Source organism: Microcebus murinus, chromosome 16 (genome assembly GCF_040939455.1).
Source record: "Microcebus murinus isolate Inina chromosome 16, M.murinus_Inina_mat1.0, whole genome shotgun sequence".
Lineage (NCBI taxonomy): Eukaryota > Metazoa > Chordata > Mammalia > Primates > Cheirogaleidae > Microcebus > Microcebus murinus.
Window position 1 is genome coordinate 3830841 of NC_134119.1, and position 24987 is coordinate 3855827.

Sequence of the window (24987 nt, forward strand, 5' to 3'; positions counted from 1 at the left end):
TTGATATCCCAAGTACCCAGCTTAGGATCTGGGTCCTAGTCCTCCAAAACTGTGGGACTACCTATATCCTTATGCTGTTAAATAATGCACTTGTGGCTGGTGGCCCCTTTCCCTTCAGTGGGATCCATGAGTGGTCTATCTGGATCACTACAGTTCTTCCAACACCTAAAACACTATGTGTGGTATGCAATATGTGCTCATTAAACATCTGTGAAATGAACGTAATGAATGACAACTACTCTGACTCCAACACTGACACCATAGGACACTTTTCCACTTCGTGCCTCAAAATCCCAAATACAGCCCCTGCACAGAGACGCACCCTCCTCCCACACGATCGCAGATCTTGGGGAGGGGGGAACCAAAGGGATCAACTAAGTGCCCAGCATCTCAGGGGTCCCAGGGCTGAAATCACAGAGAAACAGGCTTCCCAGAAAATCTCCTTTCTTCATTATTTCACAGCAGCTCTTCCCTCCCGCCCCAGGAGTGAGATCCGTAATGATTCCACTCTGCTCCACTCTTCTCACTGATTATAATCATATTTAAAAACCCTGATCGTTTTTTTAAACTCCATTTAATGTCAATTTGCATTCATCAAGGATTTTTTTTCTTCTTTAAAGGGGTAGCTCTCTTTAAAGGCTAAATATGAATTTTGAAGCTATTTCCATGAAGAAAAGAATTAAAGGTGTTTGCAGCTGTCAGCAGGGAGCCTCACCACAGTCAGAAGTGAGCGCCCCACCCGGTGGTGTGTGCATGCCCCCTGTGCCGGGGTCTCTCCTCTCTGCGTTACACACGGCAGTACTTTTCTTGAGGGGGTAGTACAGGCATTTCCATGCGCTCTCCCTGAGCAGCTAGTGAGGTGCACTGGGAAGGAACAGCAAAATGCACACAAAAAATGGGAAACTCTCATGGCGTTGTGAGGGAGTCCCAGCCTTGTTCTGTGTACACAATAGCAAGGTGTTCTCACTACTGTTGTTACTGTAGCTCACCGGAAAACTTGAGAATTCTTTGGTGGGCAACAATGGAAAAGCGGCAATGACTGAACGAAAGTGACAAGGATGAAAACCAGCTGCCACAGGTGCAAAGCCTGGGACCACGAGGACAAAGCAGACTCTTGTCCCTTGTTTTACAATGGGGAGGGGCCACACGCAGACAGGTTTAAAATAAAAGCCTTGGAAAGTGGAAGAACTTAGGAGAGAAATGTGCATCTCCAGTCTTGTAAACAGGAACATGGGGGCTGAGTAATAAGACTCTTGAAGTGGTATCATTTGCTTTTTTCAGATAAACAACAACAAAAAAAATCCCCATGTTTTTCGCTAACTAGAATTTCAAAATTCCATCATGCTTTTAACTTGGTTTTTTACACTGTGCACAAGGATGAATATGATCTCACTGCTGCCTGGAGAGACTCATGGTCAGGGCACAAAGGGAAATCTTAGCATGTAAACAGTACCTGGAAAATAGCATTACTAGCATGAAAGTAACTGAAATTATTCACTATGAAGAAAACAATTTTAGAACTTTAACCTTGTCTATATCTCTAGCTCATGTGGCAGAGCATGTGAGTTGCCTATATTTGATCCTTTTTCTTAGTAATAAGAACCTACTCTCTAGATGGGGTACCTTGCTGCTCTGCGAAGAACTACATCTCCCAGTTTTCCTTGCAGCCAATTATGACCAGGTAACGAGAGGAAGTGATACAGGCAATATCCAAGGCATGGCCTAAAAGGAAAAGTGGATACCCTCTACTTCCTCTTTTCTTCTTTTTTTTTGGCTAGAATGCAGATCTAATGGCAAGAGCTAGGGCAGCCACCCTTAACCATAAAAAAAGGAGAAACCTATGGTGAAGACAGCAGAGCAATAAGATGGAAGGAACCTGGGTCCCCAGTAATTTGCTTGGTGAATTTGCTGTGTCTGCTGAAAACTAAGTATTAAGCTTTCACCATTATGTCAAAACCGCAAACTTATAGTCTGCAGGCCAAATCTCCCCCTCCTTCTATTCTTGTAAATAGAGTTATACTGAAGAACAGTCATGGTCTGTTTGTTTGCACATTTTTCTGTGGCTGTTTTCTCCCTATGATGGTAAAGTAGTTGCAACAGAAACTGTATGGCTACCAAAGACAAAAAAATTTAACTATCTGACCTTTTGCAGGAAAAGTTTACTGACCACCCCTGATTTAGACTATTCATTACATTAAAGTGTTTAATTAATTTTTCACTTAAATACGAAGATTTTTAAAAACAAATTAATTATATTACTGCCTCAAATGGGAAACTGGTATTACTTGCTGGGGCAGACACTGTGAGAAGTTTACACACTCTCATTCTCCCCCTTCTTTCTTACAGATGGAGCCCAGTGCTGTTTAGCGTGCCTCTAAGATACTTTTCTCCAGGGTCCCCTGCAGCAGGGTAGCCTTGTGACCCAGTTCCAGACAATAAGATAGGAGAGGGGACAGCTGGAAGCCCTCCAGAAAGCTCTGTAAAGGCAGGTCCCTTGGGGCCTTGGGCTCTTCTCCTTTTCCCTGCCTGAAACCCAAGCATAATTTCTCATGTTTATAATTATAGTTATAGATGCCTTGTGGTGCCCAAAGAATTAATGGCACAGAGTAGAGGCAGGGGCAGGAAAGTAGAAGAATGGTGGGTCACTGAGATCCTGGACCAACTGTACTATCCCAGACTACCTACCCCAAGATTCCTTGTTGTATGGTAAAATGAACCACTTGTTTATTAAAAGCTCCTAGCAAATTTGTTCTAAATTGCAACACATGGCCCAAATAGAAGGTGTGGTTGACTGACTGCAAAAACAAAAAACTCCACTGTCCACCGCTTTTTGTATCCGTGCCCAGTTATGTGATTTTCAGGCTCTCCAATCAGGAGTGAAGTCACTTTCCCCACTCCCCAAATCAGACTGGTCTTCTGACTCTCCTTGGCCGGCGGAATGCAGCAGCAGTGATGCCATGCCCATTTCAAACCTAGGTCTCAAAAGGCCTGTATTGCTGGGTATACATCCACAACAAAGGGGTCTTTATGTCAAAGAGAAGTCTGCACCCCCATGCTGGCTGCAGCACTATCACAGTAGCCAAGCTACGGAATCAGCCTGAGTGCCCACCACTAGATGGATGGATAAAGAAAATGTGGCATATATACACAATGAAATATCATTCAGCCATGAAAAAGAATGAAATCCTGCCATTTGGAATACGGATGGAACTGGAGGCCATTATGCTAAGTAAATAAGCCAAGCATGGAAAGACAAATATGGCATGTTCTCATGCATGTGGGAGCTGAAAAAGTGGATCCCATGTAGGAAGAGAACAGAATGGAGGAGGAGTGGGAAGGCAGAAGAGAAATTGATTAACGGGTACAGAAATACAGTTAAGTAGAAGGAATAAGATCTAGTATTTGATAGCACAGTAGGAAATTATAGTTAACAATAATTTATTGTCCATCTCTCCTGCATTTCCCCAGAGCACCCATCTGATTGGAAGATTCGTGAGTAATAACGAACACTCACTGTGATGCAACACTGAGTGGGGGTTGTTTTGTTGCACAGCAGTAGCTCACTTATATGACATGTAAGCATAAAAGTTACACAGAAAGTAGTTACTGCAGTGTAACAAATTTATATATATGTGTATATATATATATATATATACACAGTACCTCTGATATATATGCATATATATGTATATATTTAATTAAAATTCTTTCAGAATATTTATTTACAAATTATTAGTGGTAAGCATACTATACTTTGGGGCTTCCAACTCTAGCCTATGTGGTTTGAAATGGAAAGCACGGCATTTATTCACAAGGGTCTGGGTGCAGTCTGCCTGCACTCCATAGCTTTTACCTGTTCTGTCACCCCCAGTAAGTCACATAACTTCTTTATGCATATTTCCTCATTTTCAGACTGACTATCATTATGGCACAAGAATTTTTATCAAAAAGTTTAAAAGACATGACAAAAGGGCTCAGAATAGTGATTGATCCACAGTAAACACCCCATTGATGTTAGCTAAAATTATTCTTACTATTATTTTATTAGACAATATAAGACAATAGAAACCAATTATAATATAGTCAAGCAATTAATATAACTGAAGTTGGAGAATACAGATGTTCATAATAAAGTTAAAATGAATGACTATTGAAAATAGTGCATGGGAAAATATAGCTGCTCCCAAATACCCCTGCATGATTGGATCATTGTTTAGATATCAGGGCTTTTTCTACTTCTCTTTGTATTAAAATAAAGAAAGCATTCCTTCTCCACGTCCAGCCAAATTTCGTTTTATTTTCAGAATGTTGCATCTGCGTCAAGCAGGAGCAGTTGCTCCCATTTTAGCCCCTCTGCTGAGTGCTCAGAGCATACATCATACTGAGGGGTAGATATGTCTGAGGGTAAGAGAAGTTTTTTCCTCCAAAATTTATCCCTCTGAAAAAGAGAGAGTTACTTTGTAATCAAAGTCTCCCATTTTGTGGGTACCTTTCTCAATTACTTCACTTTGAATTACAATATACCATTTAGGAAGACACATTAGCCTGAAATGATGCCAATCTGCCTGCTTTGTGTCCCTCATAGACATCAACTAAAAAAAATTGGTTCAGAAAAAGGTGATGGGAGGGCGAATGTTCTACCACAAATTTCATCATTATTCCTGAACATTGAGGATACAATTATAAGCACCGGATATTGCTGTAAACAAATCTCTTAAAGACTTCTTTGAAAAGCAAAATAAAAAGCAAAATAGAACATGCTTTAGTGGAACTTGCAGATAGGCACCTACTGACGAGAAGAAAGGGCTGGCCTAATGCTATGTGGATGGTGCTTATGGCTGCGGATGCGTCTGCACCACGGTATTGTGCTCAGATTCTGAAAGTACTTAATCTCAAAGAGCTGGGATGAAAGCGAAATGCTATGCTCTGAAAACCCCATTAGATGACTCAAACAAGTGGCTCTAGGGATGACAAAGACATTATCAAAGATGCAAGCTACAAGTACAGCTAGAATTGCTTCATGAAATGTGAGCAGAAAACATAATATTGCCAAATTCATATTTTATGTAATGTACGATTTAAAGGGACATAGGCAACTAGATTAAAAAATTAAATCTTACAGATAGAAATCTGCCTATTCCATCTACATCTTTATATTTCCGGTTGGCCCCAAAACTCCTTTCAATCTTCGTGTTGAGAAAAGAGAGGGTAGCCTTATATTGGGGTCTAAGTAGGAACAGTGGGCAGGAGGTAAGAACAGTGGGGCACAGCGTGCCTAGGGATGAAGGCAACTCACAGGAAAGCTGGTACACAGACCCTGGTGACATTGTTGACGTCCCTGCATTCAGCCAAGGCTACCCTGGGCTTCCTCATCACATGCACCAACAAATTTCCTTTTGTGCTTAAACCTCTTTGAGTTGGATTTTCATCCCTTGCTACCAAGAATTATGATTCTCCTAACTCTTACAGACATTGCACAGTTGCCTTTTGTCCCAGAGAATGAGACAGGTGGGCCCCAGGGATGCCTGCCGAGCCCCACCGCCTTCCTAAACGTATTAAATGAGGGATTAAAGATTTACCTAATGTCATCTAATGACAGACTTAAAATTCAAAGCTTGATTGTGTGCTCCTCTCCCTGGAAAACCACATAATGCGTCTGCACAGGAGACACAAATCATGACTTTGATGAAAAAAGCCAGTCTTTTCTATAAAGAGGCATCTCCAACAGACATTGATGAATCTAGTTCCCCATTCTTCTAAGCAAAATAATAGAGAAATTATCATTTTCTTCCTTATCTAACTACACAGATGACTGCTCTGTGACTCCTCAAATTTATTGAGTGGTAAAACTGGAAGCAGAGAGGAAAAATGCCCTGTGTCCTCAGAAGCATTAGAAGACTCCAGCTGCCCGGCCCAAGCAAGTCTTGCTAAACCAGCTGTGGAAAATCCAAGGAGATACTGGGAAAGGGCCAACACAAAACCAAACAAAGTAAAAAGGAACCTCTTCCTCTTCAAGGAAACTTTCAGAGCAAACCAGGTTGAATGAATTTTCTTAGCTTTAATGCAGAGTTACTTAAAATTGACTAAAAATGTTGCCCATTTCTTAATTAAAAAAAAAAAACAATATTTAAGCATTGAGTCTTTAATGGAATATTACTTAAGTGAACCAAAATTAATTGAAATTAAACACAAGAGATAGAGACAAATAAGTGAAATAAAGAACTTCTCCCCCCTCCACTTAGCAGAGCTCAGTATTCTCCCCTACAGGGTGAAAAAGAAAACTAAACAAAACAACGAAACACACAAAAATAAAAAGCCCTGTAAATCCAAGAAGGAATGTTAAGAGAAAAAAATTGTTTTCATATTAAAACATACAAAACCAATTTCTTTTGAACCATTAATGTGTGGATTCAAAAAAAATCAATAGCATTCTATTTAATCCATTTGAACAAGGATAAATGGGAATACATGTCTTGGTTCTCAGTAGCCTTCACTGTAATGGTTTTTGGAATCATTGTAGCAAGTAATTTCTGTTGTTTTCTCTATTAAACTTGGAGACGCTTTAAAGTTTCAATGTTTTAGGAGACAATGGGAATTCAGAGAAATGTCCTTGATCTGCCCTTCAAGAAACAACGTCTAAGGCCCAGTAGATGCCCAGCAAATAGCCATTGAATGCATGGATGCCTGAATGAGGGAAGCCATTTTGCCAGGCTGGGCCACATGAAAAGAGCAATCAGGTTTGTCAAAGCAATGGGGAAATGAGTAGATAAGAAGTCACATTATCATGACATCACGGCAAGCCACCAGGAAGGGTCAAAGGAAGCTCAGGATGGGAGTAGGCAGAAGAGGCAGTCCCCCAATACTCTCCTGCTTCTGGGTGCAGTAGAATGCTGGCCTCTAGGAAGAGGATGCTACCAAACCACAGATGAGAAGCCCTTGGGCACCTGGAGACACAGAGCTGGCAAGCCCTGTACCTGGGCTGGTAAGCTGAACAGTCAGAGCACATGCTTGTCATGCAACAAGAGGAAGTTCTGCCCCACTGCCCCAACACACACACACACACACACACACACACACACACACACGCCATCACATTTCCAATGTGACTTCTGAAGACCTCCTGGTTGAGAGGACTAAAGTGAGTACCCTCCTATATTCTCCCAGGAGAGGAAAATAAGGACTTGTTTTCCCAAAATCCATCCACCCCCCCAAAAAGGTATGGCCAAACTGGTTTCAGCATTTGGCTCAAGTGGCCTGAACATGGAGGTGGCAGATGACAGGAAGAGATAGCAGTCACTCCCTCTTTCCTTCTCTCTCCTTCCCCATGGCCTCCCGGCAGCCTGCTAAGTAAAGGTCTCAAACTCACCGACTGTGTTGGGGATCAGATGGGGGGGGCGTAGGGGGGAGTACGCGCGCGCGCCCGTGTGTGTGTGTGTGTGTGTGTGTGTGTGTGTGTGTTTGAATTACCATCACGTAAAAATTGAGAGATTTTGCTTAATGTAAAATCCTGGGTTTCTGGCTTCCTTACAGAGGTAGATTAACAACAATGACTTGGCATTTTCACCGTACTAAAGCTAAGACTTATGGGAGGCTAAGCATTGTTTAAAATTTATGTATTTTGGGGGTTCTGTTGTTATCACCCACCTTTTACAGATGGGGAAACTGAGGCATAGGAGAGCTGAGACCCTTCCCCGAGGCAACTGCAGGTGCTAGATGCTCAGACTTGAACCTGAGCATCTTCAGACCCGACCACAGCTGCCTCTGCCCGGCAGGCTGTCTCCTCTCCTGCAGCTCTGTTCTAGAACATTTGCTTGTTAATATTTCCCCATGTACTTTTTAAAACATGGCTGGTTCTGAAAGAGCATCAGTGGGTTTCCCAGTTGGGGAGGATGGAAGCATCTCACATACTGGACAACAGAAAGGCTCCGAAGTCCTGCTCCTCGTGCTGGAACTGGGAGCCCCCACTTCGGAACAGAATCCCAGTTCGGCCACACATCCCTTGGTCAGGGGCCCCCCGAGGTCCCTCAATGCCCCGTTCTGTCCTTTCCTTTCCTCTCATCTCTCACCCTGGTGCTCGGAAAGCCAAACAGTCCCCCTCCCGCGGCCCCCAAGCAGCCCCCTTCCCGCCTGCCTGTCCTCGGAGGGGGCTCCTGCTCCCCTCTGCCGGGAGTCGCTCGCACTCTCGCCTATGCGGGTGGCGTTTATGTGACAGCAACGAAAATGTTGTTACAGATGGGCCGGGGTCGTGACAAGAACAGCATGTTCGGCAGGGGTCCGAGACTCGGAGAGCGCCACGGCTCTCAGACCCAAAGCCACTGACTGTCCCCTTCTGCAGCCGCAGCCCGCGCTAGAGCGCGGCCACCTGGGCCCCAGAGCACGAACCACGGGGGGGGGGGGGGGGGGGGGGGGGGGGGCGAATGCACGGTGAGGGGGGCCGGTGGACCCCCGGGCAGACCCCCGGGCAAGACCCCGCAGCCGGACAGGACCCCGGTGCGGACTCCCAGGCAGAATCCCCCAGCTGGGCAGCCCTCTCCCCCGCGGGAACCCAGGGCAAGACACCGCATCCAGGCAGGACCCCCCCCCCCCCGGGCGGACCCCCAGGGAGGACCCCCAGGCAGAACCCCGCAGCTGCACAGGCAGCCGGGCAGGACCTTGCAGCCGGGGAAGACCCCCGGGCGAATCCTCGGGCAGATCCCCACGCAGGACCCCCGGGCAGGACCCTGCAGCTGGGCAGGACCCTCAGGCAGGACCCCTGGGCAGACCCCAGGGGAAGGACCCCAGACAGGACCCCCGGACGGACCCGCGGGCAGGACCCCGCAGCCGGGCAGGACCCCTGGGCAGACCCCCGTGCAGGACCCCCACGCAGGACCCCCGGGCGGACCCCCAGGCGACCCCCGGGCAGGACCCTGCAGCCGGGCAGGCAGCCGGGCTGGCGGCGCAGCCCTTCCGCGCGCGGCGCTAGGGGGAGCTCTTGACGTTCGCAAGAGCCTTTCGCATCAATTCAGAGTCGTGCTTCGCTTTTTTCCGGGTAATAAATTCACAGGACTTGTTTTTTAACCCCCACCAGAGGTTAAAATAGTTTCATAAAAAGTTTTGGTAAATTCATGGGCAACTTTTGAGGTTATGTGAGGCTGTTTTCAAAAAAATAAAAAGGAAAGAAGAAGGAAAAAAACAAGCCTTTTTCTCCGCTCATGCAAGACCCGGAGCCCGCAAGGGCGGGGGTGTGGGGGGGCGCTTCTAGAACAGTCTGCGGGGACGCGGAGGCTCGCGTTTGAGCCCCAGGCCCTCGGTTGCCGAGCCAGGAGGGGTCGGGGGGCGTCCGGGGACCCCCGGCAAGGGGTTTGAGCCTAGGCTTCAGCACCGCCTGCGTAGACGCTGCGGGTGCAGGCTGCCTGGTGCCTTCCCGAATGTTCCATGTCCGCAGCCCGCAGCCCGGGGCGAGTGCGGGCCGGGGGGCTTCTGCACCCATCTCTCCCGGGCACGCAGGCGACAATAAAGCAAAGGTTTTGGGTTTCCAAGTTGGTGTTAAACAGATCGGGAACTTTATGGGGTCGATAAGACATGGAAGGGGCGAGTGCGGGCGGGGGGCTTCTGCACCCATCTCCCCCATCTGCCCCGGGCACGCAGGCGACAATAAAGCAAAGGTTTTGGGTTTTCAAGCAGGGGTTAAACAGATCGGGAACTTTATGGGGTGGATAGGACACGGAGGGGGCGAGTGCGGGCGGGGGCTTCTGCACCCATCTCCCCCCGGCACGTAGGCGACAATAAAGCAGAGGTTTTGGGTTTCCAAGCAGGGGTTAAACAGATCGGGAACTTTATGGGGTGGATAGGACACGGAGGGGGCGAGTGCGGGCCGGGGGCTTCTGCACCCATCTCCCCCCCGGGCACGTAGGCGACAATAATGCAAAGGTTTTGGGTTTCCAAGCAGGGGTTAAACAGATCGGGAACTTTATCGGGTCGGTAAGACACGGAAGGGGCGAGTGCGGGCCGGGGGCTTCTGCACCCATCTCCCCCATCTGCCCCGGGCACGCAGGCGACAATAAAGCAAAGGTTTTGGGTTTCCAAGCAGGGGTTAAACAGATCGGGAACTTTATGGGGTGGATAGGACACGGAGGGGGCGAGTGCGGGCCGGGGGCTTCTGCACCCATCTCCCCCCCCCCCCCGGGCACGCAGGCGACAATAAAGCAAAGGTTTTGGGTTTCCAGGCAGGGGTTAAACAGATCGGGAACTTTATGGGGTGGATAGGACACGGAGGGGGCGAGTGCGGGCCGGGGGGCTTCTGCACCCATCTCCCCCATCTCCCCCGGGCACGCAGGCGACAATAAAGCAAAGGTTTTGGGTTTCCAAGCAGGGGTTAAACAGATCGGGAACTTTATGGGGTCGAAAAGACGCGGAGGGGGCGAGTGCGGGCGGGGGGCTTCTGCACCCATCTCCCCTATCTGCCCCGGGCACGCAGGCGACAATAAAGCAAAGGTTTTGGGTTTCCAAGCAGGGGTTAAACAGATCGGGAACTTCGCCGGGTCGACAGGACTCGGAGGGGGCGAGTGCGGGCGGGGGGCTTCTGCACCCATCTCCCCCATCTCCCCCGGGCACGCAGGCGACAATAAAGCAAAGGTTTGGGTTTCCAGGCAGGGGTTAAACAGATCGGGAACTTGATCCGGTCGGTAAGACTCAGAGGGGGCGAGTGCGGGCTGGGGGCTTCTGCACCCATCTCCCCCGGGCACGTAGGCGACAATAAAGCAAAAGTTTTGAGTTTCCAGGCAGGGGTTAAACAAAAACGAGAACTTTATCGGGTTGATAAGACACGGAGGAGGCAGAAAGAAAACAGCGCAGTTAAGGGAGGGGGCGTCGCGCATTAACTATGATTCAGACTCAAATGTACCGAGTTCATTTTTCAATCTGCCTTTAGCTAGGGGAAAAAAACAAGGAAATTATGGAAAATTGGGAAACAAACATCTCTGAGAGTGCTTTGCACCCGGGGGTGCTTAATGAACACTTAATAATTTCGAACGCTGGTATTTAGAAAAATGGCTTTTGTCCATTCCCGGCACACCAGGTGCCTCGTGGCAAAACCGGAAAGCTGAAAATGACTGAAAATGATCGCTAATGTCTGTGCGGAGGGTGGAACAAAAAAAAAAAAATCGCTTTTTCTTGTTTCTGAAAGTTTAAAAGAAATAATCAAGCCAAATTTAAAAAAAAAAAAAAGTTCTAGCAAAGAAAAAACCTTGGAACTGAGGTTTTTTTCTTTTCTTTTCCTCCGCGCAGAACTTTGGGCAAGACTCCTAATGAGAGTGGGGAACGGTCACGACGCCCACTCCCTGACCCCGCGGGCCGGGCTGAAAATTAGATGAGGAAACGGCTCGAAATGCTCGGGCAGGAAGCAGCGCTTGTTTTTGAGCAGATCCTCCAGGCTCCCTGCCGGCATCCGACGTCGGGGTGCGGGCTGGGGCTGCATTTCCTGGAGGAGGGTGGGGTCGCCGGGCAGAGCACGGCGTTGCCGGGGGCGGGGGGCGGCGGCGCCGGGGCGGGGGGCTGAGTCCGGCTGGATCACGGGGTGTCGGGGGATCACTCGGGTTCCACCGACTTCTCTGCCTTTGGGGCCAGGCTCACCTACACGGGGACAGCTGCATTCGCATCCGTGGGGCCCAAACCCAAGGGCCCCCATTAGCCTCCCAAATACCAACCAACTGCCCCTCTCTCTGAGCAGTATGAAACTACCTCCTTGCTCTGGTTTGAAGAGGTCTCCTCTAGACCCGGGGTGAACTTTAGCGCACTCAGCTCTTCCCCCCACCTCGTGCTCCCCCACTGTCAGCCCTGAAGACCACCCACTGCAAAGACCTTTATGGTTCCCAGGGCACTTTCACTTTCTTTGTCTCATGTAACTTGAGCCCCTCAGCAATCCCAGGGGGTGGGCGAATGAGGCAGGTATTGCTAGGCAGGCTTCATGGAGTTTTCAGGGTCCAGATTAAATGAACTATGGACTCACAAACCTCAGCCCCATTTTACAGATGAGGACCTGAGTCAAAGAGAAGGAACGTCCCTTGCTCAAGGAAGTCAGGTCTCAAACGAATTCTTCTCAATCGAAAAAGCAAAAGAATTCTGCTGAATCCAGAAAGTAAAGTTCCTTGCTCTCTACTCTACCACTCTTCCAAGGAGGCTGAGAGAGAAAGGGAATATTTGGCTTTCCTAGCTCGGCTGGGAAAAATAGATGGTTGAGAAGGCTTTGAGATGTCTGGCATCAGAAGGAGCAGATTCTTCTGCAGAAATAACTACATTCAAAGCAGAATTATGCCCTCAGATTCTAGCTAGATGTTGAGACCTAACCTCTCTCTATTTAAAAGGGAGATTAGGAAAGGGTTAAACAGGTGATAATGACATAGCATGCAAACAAGACTTTCTCCATACATAATCAAGGAAGTTAAAAGGGAATTGAGAAGAAAATTACTTTCTCATCATGAGTCAATGTCACTCAAGGTTGGTCTCTGTATCACCTGAAGTTACTTCTCCTCTAGGCTAACCATTGATGAGACCATTCTGCCTTACCTGGCCACTAACACCTCAGTTAGAATTAACCCTAAAGGCTCACCTGCCTCCAAAACCAAAAGGGTCTTGAAGACCAGGGATCAGGTAGAGGTTGGGGGGAGAGACGCAACAAGGGGAGCCCTGCACCCCATCTGTAGGCTTGTTGGACTCCATACTTGAGATCCTCCATTTTCAACCTGCCTCAACCTCTGATTCCATTTGGCTACTGGTTTCAGCACTTCAAATAGAAAAATTCTAGAACAAAACTCAGGCTTCATTTGTGGGGCTCTGCTGAAAAGGGGCTCTCCCAACTCAAAGGTGAGAACAGTTTTCAGAAAGTCTTTCAAAAGTAGAACTGTCCCCTTTTCAGGTTTGGGATTGAAAGTATGGGGGTCTCTCTCTCTCTCTCTTTTCCCTCTCTCTGTCAGCATAAATACACATTTACCTTTAAAATAGCCTATTTCAACCTTTCTTTTAATGACTGTAAGGTCCTGCCCTCCCACCTCCCCAGATGAAAAACTCATTAGCGCACTACCCATTTTCGCCTTCCCACCTCTGTTGGCGCAGAAATCAGAATTCTGAACATGTCGCTCTGTTCTACAGGAATCTATTAGCGATTGCCAAGGGGAACACTTAGCATTTTAGATAAATAAGTAAATAGTAGTTAAGTGCTGTGCGCTCCGTTTCCAGCAGTTTAGTGTATATAACAAAAACTCCAAGGAGGGAAGAAGGGATGATAAAGAATGACAGCCTGAGTCTCCTGAACGCCCTGAGACACCCCCCCTTCTGCAGCGGGGGCCGGGATGGAGGGGCCTGGGGGGATGAGCAACGGAAGTGCGGCGGCCCCCCCCTGGCTGCGTCCCTGTTTATGCTAGCCCACTCTCCCCTCTCCGCTCCAGCCGGCTTGTCAGGAGCCCTCGTTTGGAAGCTTAATCATATCAGGGAGCTTACCGCATTGCATTTGTAATGACTTGTTTACCAGTCTGAGCCGGCTCTCCGTGCCAGACTGGGCTCTCCCTAAGGACAGGGGCCATGTCATGTTCTTATTTGCCTCTCTTCCTGCTCCCACACACTGCCTGGCACAGAGCAGGCCCCAGTAATTAAGTGTGAACCTCAGGCTGTGTGACTCTAATCTATTTCACAAAGGTGTCTCGGTCCACCAGCCAGTCCCTAAGCTCCTTGAGAAGAGGGATCGTGCTATCTCCTCACTCCTCCCAGGAGGCTTAAGGGGGCTCAACTGCTCATAAACGCACACTTAATTGCATCAAACCATGAGTAAGAGATGATGTGTCATGTTTGTATAGAGAATGAGTGGACAGCTGTTAAGTCTACCTGCCTGGCCCCCTCTTCTTTTGGGGAAAACTCTCTCCTTTACTCTTTATAGCTGTAACCTCAACCCATGTGCATGGCCTAGGCCTGGCCACTCAGCATCCCCAGTACCTGGTTCAAGTAGAGCCATATGAGCAGACCAGCCCAGTGAGGTTTAGTTTGGGGACTGGGGGCTATGAAAGTGGTCAAGCTGACATAAACACAGGCAGAACCAGAGTTGCCAGGAGATGGAGAGAAACTGAGCTCCGGTGATCTCCATGGAGCCTCGGCATCCAGCTGAGCTGGAAGCATGTCTCTCTGCCACATGAGATAATGAATTGGGGGGTTTTTTGCTTGTTTGTTTTTTGGTTTGTTTGTTTTTTGTCTAGGCCAATTTGAATTGAGTTTCTTTTCCTCACAACCCAGAGAATGCTTCCTCATACAGACAAACAGTTTAAATTTCTGCCTCCAGTGGCAACATTTCAAAGTAAGATAACCGGCGTATCTGTTTGGGAATAATAAAAGCTTGAGAACAGAACACTGCTATCATATTGGCAGTCATAGCCTTGTGAGCTGTCTCATTTCATCCTGGGAGTCTGGACTGTGGCCCCAAATCCCACCCTAAACCAGAGAAGGCTGAGAAACTCATCTCCCTGGCTGCTGTCTGTAATGAGGAATGAGGGCTCTGCTCAGCCTCTGACTAAAGCCTCACATATTACTGTTTGCTCTCTCCAGTTCCCGGGAGGCCTGAGCTTCTCTGAGCTTTCTGGAGGGGGCTGAGTAACACTGAGGGCCCAGCAGCCTGAAAATCAATTAATCTCTTTTTGTAAATTGCCAACCGGGTCTAATGAATTGGCGAGGCTCAGAGGAAGTCCTGCGTGGCTTTGTGTCCTCTGCAGTGACAGAACTCTCCCGGAGCAGGCTGAGACATCGTGCCTCTGCTGAGGAACAAATCTATTAATATTTGGTGAGAACATCAAATTGTACCCAGTGGACATAAAGTTTGGTCAAGAGAAACTCACTTCTCTGTAATTTAAAAAAAAAGTCTTATCATTGCTCCATGTTCTTTTCTCTACTGGCTGGTGCCAGCCTTCAGCAGACAGAATGGATTACAGGCCCCGAGTAGCAAGTTGGGCTGGAAAGGCCCTCCCGTGCTCGGCATTAAGGGTAGCATTGTTTACCCATCTAAGGGGTAAAAGAAAAAAGTTTGATAAGATCAAGGAAAGGAAAGATGTTCCAGTATGCTACTGGAAGGAGTATAAATTAGGAAGCAATTTGGAAATATCTATTTTAAATGTGCAACACAATGCTCAAAGACCCAGCAATTCCTCCTTTTGAGTCCTCCCTAGAGAAATCCTCTGCTTGGGCCAAGGAGATATGAACAATGTTCCCAAGGAGCATCATGCAATAGTGAAATACTGGAGATGCCCAAACTCTCCATTACCTGAAGAGCATTCCCACCCAGAGGGGCTCTGTCCCTGCTCAGAATGTTGAGAGAGATCTCTATGCATTAATGACATGGAAGGACAAAATATGGTTGAGTAGAAAGATCAAGTTACACAATGAGAAGTACAGTGTGATGCCACAGGTGTTGCACACGCACACGCCCACACGCACGTATGCATGCCCAGAGATAAAGATCTGTCAGATTCCCTCTAGACGGGGACTAGTTTTATCTGAGGATGGTACCAGAATGGGAGCAGTGGTCACACTGAACGTTAGCCGTAGCTGCTGTATTTGAATATGTTCAAAGAAGTATTATCCATGATTATACATATAATTAAAAACCAATAATTAACTTTTTTGTTCCTCTAGGTGGAACATCACTTTTTCTAAGTTTTCTTTAAGTGTACATGTGCCTGGCCTGTGTCAGTGGTCTTCGCTCAGTCCCTTCATACTTACTCTGTCCACCCACATCCTTGTTTCACCATGTCTGGAGGGATCTCTTTAAAACATAAATGGAATGCTCTGCACCCTGCCCTCTTCCCCTGCCCTAAATCCTTCAATGGCTCCCTATTGTCCTCAGGAGAAAGATCAACCCTCTCCCACCAATACCACCAGGGCCCGCAAAGCCCTGCAGGTGTGCCCAGTCCCTCTTGGCCCTACAGAGCCTGTGCCTTTCTCTCCACACACCCTGGGGACACTGGTTATCCCACTGTTCGGTATGTACCATCTCCTCCCTCAGATGCCATGCCTACAGTGGGCTCCCAGTCCATGTCTCAGCATCTTAGAAATTCAGTTTGAAGCTGCCTGGAACCAATCCCTACCCCCTCCCTGCCCTGCCTCGCCCCATGAGGCAGAGATCGTAGGGCTATTCAAAAAGGGTCTGTGAGGAATGTCGCCTGTGGCCTCTGCAGCCAATTCTGTTGAACTTAGGTTTAAATCTGTTCAGCTCAAGGCCTTGCAAGAGTTGAGGCAATACTAGATTGGAGATACAAGCCCACGAGGCTCCTACTGGCCGAGGAGAAGGTCCGTGGCACAGCTGGCGGCCTGAGGGGGGAGTCTGCACCGCAGGGAAGGGGCATGATTTGAGAGGATTCACATGCATAGTGTTAAATAAAACTGAACTGCACCATGAGAAAGCTATTCTCTTTTCTAGTCCCTTTTAATCCTCTGATTAAAGAATAAAGATAGTCCAGGCTAGGTGCTAATGTATCTGCAATGCCTCCCTACCACTTCCAGGTCTCTTTTTTAGCAGAGGCAGTACCCCTAGAGCTTCATGGACTTCAGCTCACAACAGTCTGGCTAGAATTTGTTTACCAAAAACACATTGTAGTGCTCTTATTTTTGTAATGTCCCCTTAATGGCACATGCTATTGGCTCTTTATTTTCACTAGCAATAAAGAATTTCTCTTTAAAATAAATGTATTTAAGGTTTTTGTAAGTGAGCCTAAAGGAAAACGTAAGTAAAGAATCCCATAGGTGACACGCAGATATGGAATTTCTGAAGATGGATCATGATTTGAATTTAGGAACCACTGTTGACCACCAGATTAATCATCTGGGTGGCTCCAGCAAGTCATCTCTTGGACATCTCTCTAAGCCTCAGTTTCTCCATCCGCAAAAGGAGGATAAGAGCCACTCATCAAAAGTTTGTTCAGGGAATTAAATGTGGATGAGCTTCCTAAACTGAAAGTGCCTCCTGAGTTTAGTTATTGAGAGAGTTTTCTAAAATCTCCCTTGGAAATGCAGCTCCGAACCTCTCCGTGTTTACTGTTATAAGCTGTGCCAGCCGCAGGAAATTGCAAAACCATAAACTCAATGTAGTTCTTATCGTTCAATAAAACATCTCCCTCAATCAATATGACTTCAGATGTGTCATCCGGGCACAGGGCCACGCTCCGTTCCTATTCAGTGTTCCAATTTTAGTCTGTGTACCAGGAGAAGCGGCATAACTTCCAATGTACCCAGCAAAAGCCCAAATAATTAACCTCAACCACATCAATGTTCTCTATTCAGTTCCAAAAAATGCGTTTCTAAGGAAATATATAAGAGCACTCTTTCTACCACAGACTGTTTTAATGTATCCAAGCATTGGAGTAAATAGAACAGGTCTCTGCTAATGGATCAGGTCCTTTTAGCACAAGGGATTTCAATAATAATAATACTAATAAAAAGTGGATATGTCGTCAGCTGGAAAGAGATGTGCACATAAACACAAAAACAGGGCAAACCTAATTATGAGATTCTTTTTGCAGCCCAGGGTCAATCACTGTGATATTAGTAGAATGATAATAAGGCTGTACATTGATGGGTTTTAAGCTCACGGAGAATAGAATGTCCCACTTGAAATATAAACAACATTCTATGATGTTGCGTTCAACCCCGCAGCTCCCCGAGTTCTGAAAAGAAAAGTATTCATTTCAGCAGTGACCTCATCAGGAAAAATGTATCGGAAATTGTGTGACCAGAACAAAAGAGAATCCTTAGCAGCTTTTTCTCAGGGGGTGGCACCTTTGCATGGATGTGTAGGTTCTTCAATTGCTTTTTCTAATGGAAAAACAACACAAGAGTGTTAGAGTGCACGCACTTGTCAGTCTACACATGCACACACACATGCTAAGCTTCTCTTCTTAAGTGAGACCCTCACTTGACAATAAACAGTAGAAAGAGCATCTTCATGGCAAAATTTGCTGGTGAACTTCCCCTCGGGCTGGAAGTGATCATCTTTGGCTGACTAGCACCAGCTGGCTCAAGCTGGCATGGAGTAACTGGCCAGTATAAAATGTCCCCTTGTTCCTGAGCTGGTGCGAGAAAGACTTAGGTGTTCCAGGTGAGATGAGAACTCAACAGAGTCCCATCACATGGGCATCTAACCTGCACTGTGACGCTTGAAGCTCACCCTCCCCTGACCTAGGAAGACACAGCTCCGTGATCTCATTTAATCCCCACTGCAACAAACAGATCCATGGAGATGTCATAGCAGTTCTAGAGGCTTAATGCTAACGCCAAACGGCGCACCCCGCACAGTGAGGCAGGGACACTTGAGGATCCTCACACCCCTCTTCAGTGGGAGGATTTGCTGTTTATCTGCAAAGCAGCCTGCATGGATGGATGGTCTTTTTTCTTTCCTTCTTTCATCTCAGCAGTCTTCAAACATATTGTGCGTGAGAATTTCTGTTCGGAGTTGTATACACAAATTGTACCCTTATGATGGATTTGCAGAATTTTCCAAGATAATTTTGACTACAGGCAATTCTGCCTTAGGTGCTGGCTTTGGCAATGAGCCTCACCTTTAAAACGCCGTCTGATTATAGTGTAGGAGAGGACTTCAGGTTAAAAGACATCAAAGTGGCATCCTCAGGTTCTCAGTCACCACCTTTCTCTCCCCCGGGCTTTCCTCTGTAACACTGAGGTGACGTTAGACGATCCTTAAGGTTGAAGATGGCAATTCCATAAACTGAATTATGCTGGTTACAGTCCACTGCCATCCAATCTGGACACCCACTGGAGTCTCCCACTGTTGACACAACTTGAAAGTACAATCAGAAACCTAACCTCCAGGTTGCATGCTCTTCCTTGTTCATTCTCAAAGAGGATCTGGAAGCTGGCTTTTGACTGCCCTTTTAGCTGAGACTGAGCTTCAAGAAAGCTCAAGGTAAAGAAATGTGTGCTAGGCACCTGATGCAAAGATAGAGGAAGACCTATCAGCTTGGTAAACAGTGTCTTAATTAACTGAGACCACTGCTACTGAGGAAAGCCCACCTAAGATGAATTCATTCACAATGGGGACCAAAATTTCACAGTAAATAGTCAAGTATTAAGGACTTTGAGAATTTATCTTGAAAAATGATGAAAATAAAAGTTGTGAAAATAAGGTGATAAACCTATAAAGATGAATCTTCTTAGAGTGGCAAACCATGAGATAATTGTTAAAATCAATGGAAGTTAATCAAGTACTGATGAAGACAAAACATTTTTACCCAAAATTGATGAGCAGATCAACAGGTATTCTTCACTTTTGCATTCAGTTTCATAGCAAGATCACCAAGGGGCATTCTCCCCCTAGCAAAGATTATAGGGATTTATCCATGTTTCCAAAGGCTTCTCTTAAGCCTCTGATATTCAAGTCACTCAGAGTTATCATCCTTGTCAGTTTCTCTTGTTCATCCATCACCTCGTCTGACTTTGCCCATGGAAGTGAACAAAGCAGGTCTCTCTAATGGTCATTTTCATCAACTTCAGGAAATGCAACATTTTGAGCATGATTTCACCTGGCAATCAATTTACATTGTGTTGTGAAAATTAACCTGAATGGCATGGATGAATGCTACAGTAAGCTGAGAGAGAGAGAGAGAGAGTGAGTTGCAGGGTCTAAATTCATCAGCTGTCAGTTTTGTAGAAAAGGTTCTCATGCTCCCAGCCAACAAGCCAACTTTAGGACTGGAGTGTCCCAGAAAGGACATTTGGATTATAAGGTAGATGCTTGCTTTACATGGGATAGTCTATGACCTGGTATCTAAAAACTCTCTTTTTACCAATCCCTTCAATGAGGCAGCTCAAGTCTAGGAAGTTCAATTCACCTAACCACCCTTCAGCCCTGACCCTAAAGTGAGTGTGGATGAAGGAGGGTGTTCTTTGAAAGAGTGACACTCCTGCACATGCCTAGTCATGTCTAGCCTGGGGTGCCTGGTACATCCACCCCATTTAGCATCTAAATAGAAACTTCTAGTTTCCCCCTTGCCCTAGCCAGAAACTTCAATAGGAGGGACTACTGGATTTAGGTTTCAGAAAAAAACACTCAGTTGTCAGGAGAGTCTCACAGATTCTAATCAATGTAAAATCTTATAAATTAGGTCTTTATCCTTCATAACTCCTCTGGCCTTCTGTTTGCAGATGACTTCACTGCCAAGCCATCTGGTAATTCGAATGATTAGTACCGAGTTATTAGAATAGTTTAGAAGAGAGGGAAATTAAACATCTTTTAAAAAAATTGTTTTTAAAAAACATCCTTTCTCTCTCATCCCCCTAAGTAATTGACAGGAAGTATCTCCAAAACATAAAGACAAAAAATTATTATAACATCTTATTTCAGCTCCCGGACAAATAAGTACTCTCAACTACTTATTTTTAAATGTTTTACTAACTCTAGTTGGCCTACAAGGATTAGGACCGAAGGTTTTCCCTACCTTAACATTGAGAAATCCCCCCCAACACACACACACACACAAACGTCATTCTCAATTTCCTTGTTATATTCCAGCAAGTTCCCTCAAATTATGGTCCCCCAGGTGACTCAAAACAGCAGATCACCTCTTCGTTGTCTTGCCAGGAAAACAACCCTCCCCCAAAATATAACACACAGGCACACTCATACTCATGTGCACACACACAGGCACACTCATACTCATGTGCACACACACAGGCACACTCATACTCATGTGCACACACACAGGCACACTCATACTCATGTGCACACACACAGGCACACTCATACTCATGTGCACACACACAGGCACACTCATACTCATGTGCACACACACAGGCACACTCATACTTATGTGCACACACACACAGGTACACTCATACTTACGTGCACACACACATGCAGGCACACTCATACTCATGTGCACACACACACAGGCACACTCATACTCATGCACACACACAGGCACACTCATACTCATGCACACACACAGGCACACTCATACTCATGCACACACACAGGCACACTCATACTCATGCACACACACAGGCACACCCATACTCATGTGCACACACACACACAGGCACACCCATACTCATGTGCACATACACAGGTACACTCATACTCATGTGCAGACACACAGGCACACTCATACTCATGTGCAGACACACAGGCACACTCATACTCATGTGCAGACACACAGGCACACTCATACTCATGTGCACATACACAGGTACACTCATACTCATGTGCAGACACACACACAGGCACACCCATACTCATGTGCACATACACAGGTACACTCATACTCATGTGCAGACACACAGGCACACTCATACTCATGTGCACACACACAGGCACACTCATACTCATGTGCAGACACACAGGCACACTCATACTCATGTGCACACACACAGGCACACCCATACTCATGTGCACATACACAGGTACACTCATACTCATGTGCAGACACACAGGCACACCCATACTCATGTGCACATACACAGGTACACTCATACTCATGTGCACATACACAGGTACACTCATACTCATGTGCAGACACACAGGCACACTCATACTCATGTGCACACACACAGGCACACTCATACTCATGTGCACACACACAGGCACACTCATACTCATGTGCACACACACAGGCACACTCATACTCATGTGCACACACACAGGCACACTCATACTCATGTGCACACACACAGGCACACTCATACTCATGTGCACATACACAGGTACACCCATACTCATGTGCACACACACAGGCACACCCATACTCATGTGCACATACACAGGCACACCCATACTCATGTGCACACACACAGGCACACCCATACTCATGTGCACATACACAGCTACACTCATACTCATGTGCAGACACACAGGCACACTCATACTCATGTGCACACACACAGGCACACTCATACTCATGTGCACACACACAGGCACACTCATACTCATGTGCACACACACAGGCACACTCGTACTCATGTGCACACACACAGGCACACTCATACTCATGTGCACACACACAGGCACACTCATACTCATGTACACACACAGGCACATTCATACTCATGTGCGTACACACACAGACAAGGGCAGCTCTCTCACTGAGTACCCGGCTCTGATCTCTCTGCCCAGGACCTTCCAGGTCAAAGGAGATTCAAAAAAGTAGTTTGTAAATGGTAGATGGTCAAGCTCTGCTGTAGGTTCCTTTGAAGTCACAGCACTTTGTCTTCAAACACCTAATGCCCTCAGAGTGCCTGTCACTGCATGGTGAAATATTGATATTGGCAAGTGTGGTGATAAAATCCCATACCCCTTTGATTTCCAGGTGGCATTTATTACAATGCACTCTCTCCCCCTCCACCTGGATGGTGTCCATCATGACCTGTCAAGCCCAGCTTGTTCGTCTGCCCTACCACCCTTCCCTGTTCCCTCTCTGACACTTCAATAAGCAACAGGCAGTGATTGATATTCACTGGGCCAGTGCTTCTCCTGCATCCTGCAGGCTCACACCTGCCCCACAGTGGACACCCTCCATGGTCCCCCTAATTGCTGGAGAGGGAGGCCTTTGAAAATGGACCCCAGGGACCCAGGCTTCTGGCCCAACTTGCTGCTCCAATAATAAACATGAAAGCACAGACATCTGTCACCACCGCGGGCTGTTGCTGGGCATCATTACCTACATGGGGGCAGCTATGTTCCCTGCAAGAATTCTAATGAGGGATGGCCTCTTGATTCTTAGCTCTATATTCAGGTTTTGTTTCTGGGTTTTTTTTTTCCTCTGGGGTCTGGTTTTATTGACCATCCACTGGTGCCCCCAGTTTTCTCTTGGGATTTGGGTGTGAACAAAGCTATGAAATGCTGATGTGGAGATAAGACTCCACATCTAGGAGTAGGTTTCTCCTACATGGAAGGAAGCCTTGTGATCTCCAGGGCTCCTCCACTAGTCCGCAGCGTGGGTGCAGGACCCTTCCCTGAGGCTGAGAGAAGCTTTCAAAGGGAAGAAGGGTGCAAAGAACAGTGAAAAGGCACAGGCTTTTCCGTCAGTCTCTCTGCTGGGGCCGGGGCCGGGGCCCAGGGTGGACGTGAGCACCCTGGGAAGAGGCACCTTTGCCTCCCCACCTCTCCCACGGGGAGCTTGGCCCTTGACGTTTCGGGGGTGGCCTGGAAACAATCTCTTCTCTACACTGGCCACACAGTTGCAAGTGCAGCCACCTACCTTGACTTGCATCCTCTCTGAGGGACCAGGCTACTCCTGCACTGCCTACTGACCCTAGAGGGCTCTGGGGGGTGGGGAGGGCATGGGGAAGCTGTCACACACAGCTGGAGTAGGCGGTGCCTAGCACATGTCCTATGAAAGACCTCTTGCATCAGACAGAGCCCAAGCTCAGCCCATGAGCCAAATAGCCAACAATCATCCACAAAAGGATGGTAATTCAGTCCCCGCTGGATGGGGCCCCACAGTCTCTCACCGAAGGCTCTATTTTCCCCAGCCAATGCTCTGCAAGCAAGGCTAGGGCTGGGGAGGGGTAGAAAGGCAGGGGAAACTGAGGTCCAGATAAGGTCAGCAATTTGCCCTGGCTGCCCAGTGATCGCAGCTTAAAATAGGCATTTTCCCAGGAAGGAGCCCCCACGAGTTCATCCTTTACCTATTTCTGAGCGTGGCAAGGAGTACGCCTCTCACTGCTTCCCAGGGAAGCAGTGTACTCTGCTGCGTCACGTGCCTGCCATGCTTCCATTCCACATTGGCTCTCAAGCCTGTCCCTCGACCCCTTTAGCCTCACAACGACCCTGCGAAGGAACCAAGTGAACTTCCTCTTTAGAGAGAGGTCAAGGTGGAGGCACCAGGAATTCTGAGTCATGTTTCCCCAGGTCCTGGAGGGAATCCACACCCAGGACAGGGCTGGCACACGTGGCCAGTACCCAAGGATGTCTGTTGACTTCCCAAGGCTGAATTCTTGATCTTCTCACCCCATGCCCTCCCCGCTGGTTTAGGGTCACTTTGATTGTCTCTCAGATGTCACACGTTAGTCATTATCCCTCATGTTGGCGCCTGCTCACCGTACAGCCTGGGGCCTTCACCTCCAAGGAGAGCATTACCTGTCATTACTGAAGAGGCCTGCCCCTCAAGCGGGGGACGGGGGCAGCTTCTCCTCGGCACCCACGTTGGCTTGCGCAGTCTGCCGGCTCTCAGCTGAACATGGCTCTGCAAGAAATTCCCTTTGTACCTGTGGGACAGAGAAGCACACTTGCAGCAACCACCCTCGAGAGCACATGCCCAGAAAAATCTGAAAAGTCCCGCTGGGGCACCTGGTAGAACACAGGGCTGGACCTCTAACTAGCTGGTCAGCTCTGAGTGATTCCTGATCCTCTAACCCTCACCCCCAACCCCCACCCCCATGACTTGGCAACAATAATAGCACCTCACTCAGGGGTGGCTGGAGGGACTAAATGAGACCATGCTTATAAAATGTTTCTCATGATGCTGAACACATAGCAGGTGCTTAGTTAGTAAAGGTTCATTGCAATTAAATATTGAATTATATGGTCTTGACTACTTGCTAAACAGATTGTCCAATAGAACTCTCTGCAATGATGGAAATGTCTTACAATTTGCATTGACCTATACAGCCACTAACCCCATGTGGCTATTGAGCATTTGAAATGCAGTTAGTGTGTTTGAGAAACTGAGTTTTAAATTTTATTTCATTTTAATGAATTTAAGTAGCCACATGGGGCTAGGGACCACCACACTAGACAGTGTTCTTTGCCAACTTTCCATCCTGAGAAGCCCTACTGGGTCATCTGCTCTGCTGTTTTCCAAATTAAGTATTCACCTCCTAGAGAGAAGGCATGACAGAGGTTGAAAATAAAAAAACTAGAGCTTCTGCTTATATGTATTTTCGTTTAGGCTTCCTTATTTCTGTTGTTGCATGTCCTTTGCAAAGTGCATAATACATTAGTAGAGTCTAACATATGCATAATTGGTA

General features: G+C 47.2%; 1 protein-coding gene across 1 annotated transcript in view; it reads right to left on the minus strand.

Annotated features, from left to right (window-relative positions):
- ZNF831 (zinc finger protein 831) overlaps positions 1-24987 on the minus strand; it is a 106476-nt gene that overhangs the window by 25745 nt on the left and 55744 nt on the right. The window contains exon 4 of the mRNA XM_075993391.1: positions 24098-24225. Within this exon, the coding sequence (XP_075849506.1) occupies positions 24098-24225 (128 nt within the window). The remainder of the gene's footprint in view (positions 1-24097; positions 24226-24987) is intronic.